This window comes from Bos taurus, chromosome 19 (genome assembly GCF_002263795.3).
Source record: "Bos taurus isolate L1 Dominette 01449 registration number 42190680 breed Hereford chromosome 19, ARS-UCD2.0, whole genome shotgun sequence".
Lineage (NCBI taxonomy): Eukaryota > Metazoa > Chordata > Mammalia > Artiodactyla > Bovidae > Bos > Bos taurus.
Window position 1 is genome coordinate 20,865,341 of NC_037346.1, and position 11,301 is coordinate 20,876,641.

Consider the following 11,301-nt stretch of genomic DNA (forward strand, 5'->3'; position numbering starts at 1 on the left):
GGTTTTTCCTATTTGCCTTTACTGGGGAAGACCGCCCACCTGCGGGCTGAGGGGTCCTTCTGAACCTCAGAGTGGGGAGGGCTCTGAAGAAAGAGGATGTCTGGTGGGTCCTGAGCCGAGGGTTTCATCTGTCAGGGCCTCCAGGATTCTGGTGGTGGCATTTACAGAGGCTGGGGGTCTCACATCCCCACCCATGCAGGAGGCAGAGACTGAGCACTTAGTAAAATGTTTCATTCAGAACATCTTGTTTTCCTCCTAGAGTCAAGGCCACAGCAGAGGGCTGGGAGCTGTGTGTGTGTGTGTATGTACAGCAGAGGGCTGGGAGGTGTGTGTGTGCGTGTACAGCAGAGGGCTGGGAGGTATGTGTGTGTGTGTGTGTAGTGGAGGTGGAACTTGCTTCCTCATGCCAGTTTTCTGGTTGGTTCTTCTGAGGAAGTGCCACGCGGAAGCCGCCCTCTCCCCCGCAGGTGGGGAGAAGGGAGCCCTCTGCCATGGACTACTGGGTGTAGCCTGGGGGACCGGCTCTACAGCCAACGTTTGTGTCTGTAGAAATGGGGTGACGCCCGTTCAGTTGACCACTCAGGATGGTGGGGTCAAGTGAGCTGATTAGAGGGGGAAGCGTTGTAATTTTCCCCAGCCTGGGGAGACCCGTCGAATCGCTACCCCTTTGAGGTCAATCCCAAGCTCCCCACCATCTCCAAGCATTGCGCTAACACTAAGCACTTTCTCTGCCCTGGGTGAGGAACAAAGGGGACACTGCCTGCGGTGCAGCACCATTGCTGAGGCCCCGCCAGCTCCTGCCTAAATCCCGGACGAGGTACGCCGCCAGGCGGGCGGCAGACGGACACGAGTCTCTGCAATTGTCCAGATCTCCCGCGAAGGGCGGAGTTCCCTCCCCAGTCCCCGCCCAGGCCTAGAGGGGCGGAGTGCGGAGCTCGGGACCCAAAGCCAGGGCCCTCGGGTGTGCTGGCGCTCCGCCCCACTGTGCTTCCCGGCTTGGACCTCCCCGTTGGCGCTGCGCTAGTCCGTGCCGTCCACCAGCTCGCACAGCATGTTCTCCAAAGACGTGATGCGCTGCTCCTGGGCCTGCACCTGCTCGCGCAGGGCCTTGATCTCCTCCAGCAGCGTCTCCAGGGTGTGCTGCTGCGGGGCGCAGAGGACCGGAGAGGTGTTGGGCGCGGGGCGGTAGGGGGCTGTAGATTGGGCCTCGGTGGAGCCGCGCGGGGCCTTACCGACAAGGGGGCATTGCTGGCTGACTGGCTGCGACGAGGGCCGGAGGGCGGGCGCACGTCCAGGATGTTGCGCTTGGTGACCCGGAGCTCGCGGTGCTTGGGAGGCACGTAACCGTCCCTCAACGAGATGAGCACGGGGTCGGCGTCCTGACCTGATAGCCATTCGTCTGCTTCTAGGGCCGGCTCGGGGCCCGGCGTATCTGGGTAAAGGTCGTCCTGGAACAGGTCTGACTGCGGGGGGTAGGGAGACAGGAGAACAAGCTCAGTGTCCAGCCTGCTCCGCTCCCTTCCGCCTCGGAGCTCTGCCCAACCCTCTCGAGATCAACTCACCTTGCGGGGCACAGTCATGACGATGGGTTCACACTTTCTTTCGTGCAACTTGTAGAACCTAAAAGGGAGCGGGGATCAGCACCCGCTCAGGCTCCCACTCCCTTCACTTTTGCTGGGGACCAGGGGGATCGCAAAGAGTCGGACACTTGCTGGGCGCCTACGATGCCTTGCACTTTAAACACATCCAACTGGTAAAACGCCTCTGAGAGGGTGTTTATCATCCTTAACAGGTTAAGAAACTGAAGTTCAGAGAATGTCAAACGTGTAGCTTTGGGGCTGGCACTGGAAACAAGTCTGTTTGACCCCAACCTCCCAATCCAGCCCACTCCTTTCCAAAGATTACACGCCTGGGGAAGCCCCCGCGTCTTCCCAGATGGGACGTGGGGACAGAGGCAGGTGAACAGGAAGGGCAAAGCTGCTGACCGTGCGATCTCGCACTTGCTGACGTCGAGTCCCCGCTTGGGCATGAAGCCCATGCCCCTCTGCGGCTCCTTGCTGCTGAAGGTGTTCAGGTAGTGCACGAAGGGAGGTTCCTCGGTGATCTCAAAGTACCGAATGCTGCTGTCGCCCTGCAAAGCCAGTCGGTTCAGAGCCGTATCGGGCAGGCCCCCCTCATCTCCGTCCGGCCCCCTCTTCTCCCCTCCCGGCCACCAGCACCTTGCCGCACAGGTAGACGATGCTGGAGTCGGGATCGTAGAAAGGCAGTAGGACCCCATTGCTTGTGTCCATCTCCTGCAGCGCCACTGGCTCCTCGAAGTTGTTCTGCCCAAGCACAGGAGGCGTGAACAGCCAGCCCCAGCCCACCCTCGGTGGCGCTTCCGGATGCCCCGAAGCTCCTGGACACTGCCTGCCCTCCCTGATGCCCTCGCACTCCCAAGGCACCTCTGGTGAACGAAGCTGCAGACCCAACCTCTGGACACCACTCCTGGTCCCCCGCATCTAGACCCCCTGTGCCGCCGCATGCAGTCACCGCAAACCACCCCCAGGGACTCGGCATCACCAGGTGGGGGCGCCAGCATGGGCTCCTTCAGGCGACGCAGCAAAACTGGGCAGAGGGGTGGGTGTGGGGATGGCAGGCTCTGCCAAGGGGGCAGCAGCCTCCAGCCCTGTCCAGGTGGGCATGCCCTGCGGGTGGGGGGCGCCTGGCCCCTCCCCCGTGATGCCAGTCCCCGGGGCACACACCCCAAGCGTCCAGCTGCGTTACCGGGTCCCACAGGCCCAGCTCTCGCTGGCTCATGCGGGTGAAGCCCGTGGTGAAGATATGACCCTGGCGCGTGAAGACAGCCCGCATGGGCCTCATTCCCTCGTGGGCCGCAAACCTCTCCTGGGGGCGGAGGGGAGACAGGGAGAGGCGTCACCCAGCTGCTTGCCCTGGGGAGCCTGGAGGGCCGGGCAACCAACTTGCTGACTTGGGTGTGAGGGCGGGGGCGGAGACAAAAGGGGCCCTAAATATTCAGTTTCCTGGGGCCCCCCTGGGTGGCCGCAGGCCTGGAGAGCACGGGGCGCGAGCTTCTCTCTGCAGATGCTGAGCCCTTAAACGCCCTCAGGGCAGGGGAGGTGTCTGCGGGCTTCCCTGGAGCGCGGCCAGGCTCTTCCCAGACCGGAGCTCCCCGCTCCGCTTCGGCTCTCTTGGGCGCGGGCCACGGCCGGGGAGGGCGCTCCCAGCTGACCCAGCGAAGGAGCGAGCGCGTGCGCCCAGCGCGGCCTGGCCTACCGGGTCCCAGAGCGCGAGTTGCCGCTCACTCATCCTGCTGAAGCCGGTGCTGAGCAGCTTCCCGTCTGTGGTGAAGACGGCCCGCAGCGGGCGGGCGCCCTCGTGAGGCCGGGCTCGCTCCTGCTCGCGGGGTTAGTGGGTTAGAGCGCGCGCGGCTCCGCCCGGCCCCGCCGCGCTGGACGCGCGCCCTCCGCGCCGACGTGCAGTGTCCCGCGCAGCCCGCGCCCCGGGTTAGATTGAGGCTGGTGAGGCAGGTGCCACCGCCCTCGCAGGCCACCCAGCTGGGACAGACAATGTGCGGGGATGGCCCCCAACCCTCCGCCCGGCTGGTCAACTAGGTTGGAAAGGGGCCTGCCCGCGAACCAGGGTTGGGTCCAGACCCGGGAAGAAGGCGTGCCAGCTGGGAGGAGAAGGGTCCGGGGGCTCAGGTTCATGCAAGGTCTGGTGGGAGGATAGAGTTTGCAGCTTCTCCCCTTCTCAATCACAAATTGGGCAGCCCTCATCTAGGCTGCTGAGACGCAGGGAAGGGGAGGAAACAGGAGCCGGGCAGAGACCAGCGGAGCTGGGGGCTTACTTAGGGCAGGGGGCTAAAGGGAGGACTGGGGTCTGGGATCGAGGTGGAGAAGGTGAGCGCTGGAAGCAGGGCTCAGGGGAGGGCGGGTACAGAGGCCTGACAGCTGCCCCCTGACATAGGGGCTGAGGAGCGGCCAGGCCAGGCACTCACCGCCACCACCTGGCCCTTGCGCGGGTCGATGATTCGCAGGGTCTTGTCCTTGCAGGTGGTGGCTAGCAGGCTCCCGTTGGTGTTCCAGCACACGCTGTGGATGACGTCTGGGTGCATGTCGTCTAGACTCAGGAGCACCTCCCCAGTGCCCACGTTCCAGATGATGATCACATTGTCACCACCTGCCCAGAACGGCCAGACATCATCACCTGGGCCCTGCCTTTGCCACTTCCCCCACCCCCCACCCCCCGCCTCCCCGATCTCTATTAGAACCCCTAGCCTCCCAGACCTGCACTGAGCAGGACATTCCGGGCAGTGGGGTGCCAGGAGAGGATGCCCACACGTTTGGAGTGGCCCTCCAGTGTGATGATGGGCTCTGTGATGCTGCGCACAGGGGTATAGTCTGGAATCTGCCACACCTGGGTGGAAGGAAAAGGCGTAGGGTAGGTGGGATGAGGAGCCAGCTTCATCACTGCTCCTCCCCTACTTCCTGGAGAAGGAAATGGCAAGCCACTTCAGTATTCTTGCCTGGAAAATCCCATGGACAGAGGAGCCTGTTCATGGGGTTACAGGCTACAGTTCATGGGGTCGCAAAGACTAGGACACGACTGAGAGATTTCACTTCTTCCCCTAATCCCCCACCCCCACTCCACCGGCTCTCTTGCGGGGTAAGGGTCAGATGCAGGACATGTGATGGTGGCCACCTGGGGCAGAAACGGCTGGGAGCCAGGAGGGGGCGCTGTCAGCTCTCCAGAGACCTCCCTACTCCCCTGAGCAGGGAGACTTCAGAGCCCTGCCTCCCTGCTCTTCAGGCTCCAAGGTGGCCACGGCTATAATTAGTCCTAAGCAGTGCATCCTGGGAGGGGGTGGGCATGTAGCTGAAAATAGCCTGGGAGCTGGGCAGGGCAGGTCCTGGCACTCAGCACCTCCCTTACCACCTTACAAAGCACAGGTGAGGCCGCCCTCCCGGCTTCCCATGCCCCACAGCCCAGGAGCTGGTACCTACCATGATGGTGGTGTCGTCTGAGGCACTGGCAATAACGTTGTCATTGTGCGGGCACCAGTCAATGTCCAGCACAGGGGCAGTGTGCCCAGTGACCAGTGGGTAGTTCTTATCCACTCGCCCTGTCTGCAGGGGTCAGAGAAGGAGATATGGGGCTATTCTCCTGTGTGTTTTCAGGGGGCTGGGAGTGGACCTATTTACATCTCAACTGTCGGTTATCTGTTGTCTCTTTGCAGAACTCACCCCCTCTCTGCTCCTCCAAACCCAGACAGCCTACTTCCTCTACTTCCCTGAAGGCAGAGTCTAAGTCATTTAATATCAAGGAATCAGACACAGAGAGGTAAGGTAACTTAACCAAGGACACACAGCAAGATACTGGTAGAGCCAAGACTTGACTTCTCAGTCCAGTGCTCTTCCAAGAACACCTCCTTGGAGGACGCTGTTCTTGGGCCTGTCCCCTGCACCTGAAATCTCTCTGGGAAACCCCTTCTGGACTAGGTCAAGGTAAGGTTATATGCAGTGCAGGGCTGCATAGCTCCTTCCTAGCCGCAATGGGCAGATCTCTCCCTGGTCACTGGCTTTACCTTGGAACCACCAGCAGCAGGCATTCCTCATGCCTGCTATCTCCTAACCTGAGCTGAGGCCCATCTATTTTTAATCTTTATGGTATGTTTGGGGGGGGCTCTGAGGCCTTTGCAGGGGCTGGCATCGACCCAGACCAGGCGGCAGGGGAGAGGGGTGGCTGTGTGGCACTGGAATGGCGGTTGTACTGGGGGAGGGGGTGGCTCCCACTGAAATTTGAGCCCTGGGGATGGTGTCCTTGGATGGTGTCTGCATTGTCTTGGAGTGAGTCACTGGCTATTGTCAGGCCTCATCCTGACCTTGCCACCTGTGGGGCCTCTCCTAACAAGGTGTAGAGGCCAGAATCCAGGTCAAGATCATGCCTTGGAGTGGACAGCCTATGGGTAGGGATGGCTGAGGGGCTTGAGGCTACTCAGTAAAGGTGATGGTCATTGCTTGGCCCCCATCCCTGGAGTATTGGGGGCTTTGGCCTCATGACATATGGGGACATATGTCATGTCCCCCTGCCTTTTGCTCTTGTTCTACCTCACTGCAAGAACCAGAAAGGGGGAGGCAGCCAAGGATTCTGGATAGAGCCTGACCCTGTCCTCACTGTGCTGCTCTGGGGTGTGATTTAATCCAGTAGTCACCCTGGGCTGGGTACAAAGATCCAGAGGCCAGAAACACGAAGGGGTGTGGCATCAGGAGAATAGGAACAGAATCCAGCCAGGTCCTGACTCCACTGCTTCCCAACTATCCATCACCTCCTCCAGGTCCCTGCTGGGTACAGGATGCTGCAAGGAGAAGGGATGGGCTGTGCGTAGGTGGGGACCAATGTGATGCTGCTGTTCTGGGAGGGGTGAGGAGCTCCCAATCGGTCCCTGAGAGATTGGGGGATAGGGAGCAGTCAGTCCGCCTAGACTGCCCTGCCGAATTAGGAATGGAGCTAGGTGAGAACACAGGCTGCTGTCCGGAGTCCCCAGGAGTCACAGTCGGTGTCCTCCACCTGCTTCCTTCCCCTCATCCCTCACCTTGGCCAGAGGCAGGACGATGAAGGCACCTCCACCCCCAGCCTCCACAATAATGGCCAGGAATTTGGGGTTGACGGCACAGAAGGCGCTGTCCCATGTGACCTTGGACACACGGATGTCCTCGTAGGCCTGGTCAGCCTTTGCCGCCTGTCCAAACACGTGGCGGAACTTGCTCTGCCGAACCACGCGCCGGCTCATAGCTGGGGGCAGAGATGGAGGATCTCAGTCCCCAGAAATGCTTTTGGTCCTTAGTCCTGTAGCTGTGGGAGGGAGGAAGAGTTGGGGGAGTGGCAAGTGAGAAGGATTATCTTGCCAAGAGTCAGGTATAAATTAATATAGAGTCTGGTCCTAGAAGCAAGGCGTTTTCTTATATATGGGAAAGTTCTTTGCTTAGTTCGAGGGACTTGGATTTGGGACCTGACTTCTTCTTAGAGAACCGGCCCTTAGACTGGGGCCAACAGTGGAAGCTAACTGGGCCTGAAAGCTTCCTGGACCTTCAAGTGGTTTTGGGAGGAGCCTCAACACCAGGCTGCCCTCCGGCTGCCAGCCTTGGGTGAGCATCTCTTCACCGAAGTGGTTTATCTCCCAGAGGCGTCTTGGTCCAGAATCAGAGACTTCCTGGCTTAAGGCCATTTGTGGGGCTAGGACTGCAGCCCCCCAAGATTCTAAGCTCAGCATCTCTGGCAAAGGTTAGGCGAATGGGGTTTGCCTTTTTCTAAAAATTTGCCAAGGAGGAGTTCCTCCTGTCAGCTAACCTGAGTCCTTCCTGCTCCTGTTGTCATCAGTTTCTTCCCATGCTGTCGGGGGTGGGGTGGGAGTGGGAGGAACGCGCTGTAAGGTAGATTTCCTCCTCCCACCCCTCTCGCACCGGCTTCTCTAAGAGGCCCTCACGACGGTATTCTGGCTTTTACCCGCCATACTTCAGTCCCACTTCTCCTCTGGGTCCTCTCTCCTGCTAAACTCTTGCGGCTAGGGTCCTCGAACCCCTCCCCAGGCCAGAACCAAATTTTCAGAAGTGGAATGGGGAGGGTGAGGTGCCTCTTCTCCCGCTAGGAGCTTGCACTCAGCTCTTCCCCAGGCACCACACCAAGCGCTTTCCAAGCCGCAGCCACTGCCTCCAGCCCCTCCCCAGCACCAGGCATCCTTGTGCCCTTCAAGCCGCTTCTGCAGCCCCCGGCCTCAGGCCCGGCCTCTGGCCTCCCCGCACCCTCCTCCGGCCCCGGCACTGCGTTCTTGCGAGACGAGGTGTCTGCGCCCTGAGGGCGCGCGGGCCGCTGTCCGGCCAAATATAGATGCCAAGTCCGCCCCGCCCGGGACCGAATTTGGCGGCGGTGGGGGGGAGGGGGGAGGGAGCGCAGACCTCTGTCCCCTCCAGACACCCCGCCCGCTCCACTGGCTGCGGCGGCGGTGTGTGGCGGGGGAGTACCTGCTCCTGGGCCGGCCGAGAGGCGCTCACGCTGCGACTTCTCTGCGGAGGGGCTTGGGGGTGCGCTGAAGGCCGAGGGAGGCGTCAGGGCGCCGGAACTGCCTCTCCGGGTGTCCGCGGCGTCTGGGGCCCGGGCGTTCGGCTGCGCGCTCCGGCCGCTGCCTGCAACTCCCGGGGCCGGGCGCCGCTGCAGTCCCAGCTGCCGCTGCCATCAACCTGCGGAGGCGGGGCTCCGGCGGGGGCGGGGTCACACAGGCCCCGCCCCTCCGGCGGCGGGAAAGTCGAGCGCTGCAAAGGCAGCGCGACTCGTCCTCCGGCCTGCGAGAAGCGTCCAAAGTAATTTTGCGTGTGTGCTGGCGGGCTCCGCGCCTACCGGGTGAACTGGGGAGGCCCAGGTTCCCAGACCTTAGAGCTGGGCGCTGAGAGAGCGAGCCTACGAGGGGGCGCGCTCCTCTTAGAGCCGGCGGCCGCGCGAGATCAGATGCCTTCGCGCTGCATTCCTGCTGCAATCACAGTCCCAATTTAGCCAGTCCCGGCAGGCCGGGGCTGTGGGACTGCACGTCCACACACCACAGAGGAGAGAGCCCGGAGGATGCTCTGGGGACTCTTGGATGAGGGCCTAGGTTGGCCCAGGGCAGCTGGGAGAGTCCCTGACAGGGGGCTGTGAATGTTACTGTGTTATTAATACACTGTCACTGTACTAGACATTCCACCCCTTTAGGGAGGATTCCACTGAACAGGGCAGAAAGCAACCTAAAAACCGGGAGTAGAAATGAAGAAGAAAAAAGTGAAAACCAGGTTCAAGGAAAAGCAGCTGGCCCAGGTCTTTCGCCAGATTTTAGACACTAAACCTGACTCCTCAAGTCTTGAGGGCCTTGTTTATATTGATGTTCTACTGTGTTCCAGGGAAGCCCCTACCCCACTCCCACTCCCTTCAAGACCCTTGGATGAGTATTGACTAAGATTAAGTAAAAGTTAAAGTCGCTCAGTCGTGTCCGACTCTGCGACCCCACGGACTATACAGTCCATGGAATTCTCCAGGCCAGAATATTGGAGTGGGTAGCCTTACCCTTCTCCAGGGGATCTTCCCAACCCAGGGATGGAACCCAGGTCTCCCTCGGGGCAGGCAGATTTTTTACCAGCTGAGCCACAAGACAAGCCCAAGAATATTGGAGTGGGTATCCTATTTCTTCTCCAGCAGATCTTCCCCACCTGGGAATCGAACTGGGGTCTCCTGCATTGCAGGTGGATTCTTTACCAGCTGAATTAGACCAAGATTAAGGAAGAGATAAAAAGAAATCTGATCAAAATGCAGCCAGTGAAAAACAATTAGTCCCTATAGCTGCTCTTTAAGCAGTCTCACCTGCTGCCTGGATTTCTTCCTTTAGATCATAAGGCCCTGGAGGGTCCAGGGGACCAGCGATTCTCATTCTCCAGGAGTGAGTGAGTGAAGTCGCTCAGTCCTGTCCGACTCTTTGCGACCCCATGGACTATACCCTACAAGGCTCCTCTATCCATGGAATTTTCCAAGCAAGAATACCGGAGTGGATTGCCATTTCCGTCTCCAGGAGATCTTCCCAACCCAGGGATTGAACCCGAGTTTCCCGCATTGTAGACAGATGCTTTACCATCTGAGCCACCAGGGAAGTTTTTCTCTGGACACACCTGGAAATCAATGGAACACAGCTTTTCAGAAGGTAGAGGTCAGCATTAGGGGTAAAGGGAGGGAAGGTGGTGGGAACCTCAAACGGATCAGAAGGCTTGTTTCTCAGGAAGAGTCCAAGTATTCAGTGGCTTGTGGGCCAGACACTTGTTATGGGTACTTCAGGAACGATTATGGCATTGGAGTGGGGCATAAGAGTAGTGTACGAAGAATCTCCCTTTTACCTAAAGATTCCAGGCACCTGATTAGGAGGAAAAGACCTGAGGGACTCAGTAGCTCCTTAATAACAATAGCTACACACTGTATTACAGACATTACACTTACTAATTCCATTCTGATAATAGTCTTCTGAGATGGGTGCCATTATTACCCCTGTTTTACAGATGAGGAAACTGAGGCAGGAAACTGAGACAGTAGAGCTGAGATTCTTACCCAAGAGTTCTGGTGTCTGGGTCAAGCTTTTCAGAACCATGCATTTCTTTTTTTTTAAATTTTAATTGATTTTGCTGTGCCGGGTCTTCGTTGCTGCTTGGGCTTTTCTCTAGTTGTGGCGAGTCGGGGCCTCTCTAGTTGCCTCTCGTTGTGGAGGACGGTATCTAGGGTGTGCGGCGTCAGTAGCTGCAGCTCCTGGACTCTAGAGCATAGGCTCAATGGTTGTGGTGCACGGGCTTAGTTGCTCTGCAGCATGTGAGATCTTCTGAGATCAGGGATTGAACCTATGTCTCCTGCATTGGTAGGTGGATTCTTTACCATTGAGCCACCAGGGAAGCCCAGCACCATGCATTTCTGTCTCTCCTTGAAGGAGAATGCCACTTTGTCTCACAAATGCTGATACCAAGAGTTACATTTTGTGGCACAGAGGAAAGGCCACATGGACTAACTACAAAACTGGAGTTTTAGCCGTTGCTCAGTCACCCTATTTTTGCACCTTTCTTGAGCTGTATAATGAAGAGGGCTGGGTTAGGTTCTTTCCAACTCTGTACCACTTGTTGGCAGAAAAGCTACGTGACATGCTGTCTCCTACCTTGAAATGGCGTTTTCTTCTTCTCTCCTCTCCTTTTCTCCTTTTTAGAGAGAGCCAGGAACTCCATTCTAGAGGGAAAGGTCTGGGGCTAAGAAGCAGGAATCCTTCAATCCATTCTGCCTTCAGTTCCATCACTTGGGAAGTGGGGGAGGTGTGCTCTCCAGGTACAGGAGCAGAACTCAGATATTATTTAGAGCTGGTAAGGCTCAGCCCTGCCCTCTAGCCTTCTGGCTGCCAAGGCCTGGCAGATCCATGGGTGAGTGGAGCCAAGGTACAAAGAATCAATCAGTGGAAGAAGCTTCTTGGACTTGGTGCTTTCCCCTGCTGTTATCCATCTAAACTGCAATCCGTAGAAGACAGGCATAGAAAGCCACGACTGATCAGGGTTAGGGACTCCAGGCACCTCTGGAATATTTTGTGAAATGACCTTGCCTTCATCATCAGGCACTCTGGCACTCGAGCCAGACACCAGTGGTGTGCTCATCTCATTTGATATGGATGATTCATATCATCCACAAAACACTGACAAGGCAGTGTTTTCTCTGGAAATGGAGCTTTCCCTGGATGGTAGCACTGCTTTATATGTGATGAAC

At 58.3% G+C, this 11,301-nt stretch overlaps 1 protein-coding gene and 1 non-coding gene across 7 annotated transcripts; both read right to left on the reverse strand.

Moving 5' to 3' along the window:
* Window position 1: 1 nt before the first annotated feature.
* Window positions 2-8,247, reverse strand: CORO6 (coronin 6). Of its 6 annotated transcripts, none has more exons than XM_005220117.5 (11): window positions 8,022-8,245; window positions 6,596-6,795; window positions 5,007-5,129; window positions 4,290-4,419; window positions 4,001-4,182; window positions 2,767-2,886; window positions 2,220-2,324; window positions 1,986-2,131; window positions 1,563-1,620; window positions 1,233-1,463; window positions 2-1,143 (listed from the first exon to the last, which is right to left on the reverse strand). In XM_005220117.5, exons 2-11 carry the CDS (start codon window positions 6,791-6,793, stop codon window positions 1,021-1,023), a joined length of 1,416 nt encoding a protein of 471 aa, XP_005220174.1. In that variant the 5' UTR covers window positions 6,794-6,795; window positions 8,022-8,245; the 3' UTR covers window positions 2-1,020. The 6 variants fall into 6 exon arrangements, with proteins under 6 accessions (XP_005220174.1, XP_005220173.1, XP_010814144.1 ...); XM_005220116.5 differs by having other exon boundaries at window positions 6,596-6,855; XM_010815842.4 differs by lacking the exon at window positions 2,767-2,886 and adding an exon at window positions 3,277-3,396 and having other exon boundaries at window positions 6,596-6,855.
* Window positions 6,507-6,578, reverse strand: MIR2334 (microRNA mir-2334). The gene has a single exon (NR_030855.1). It is a non-coding gene; the product is annotated as a microRNA mir-2334 (primary transcript).
* Window positions 8,248-11,301: the final 3,054 nt, after the last annotated feature.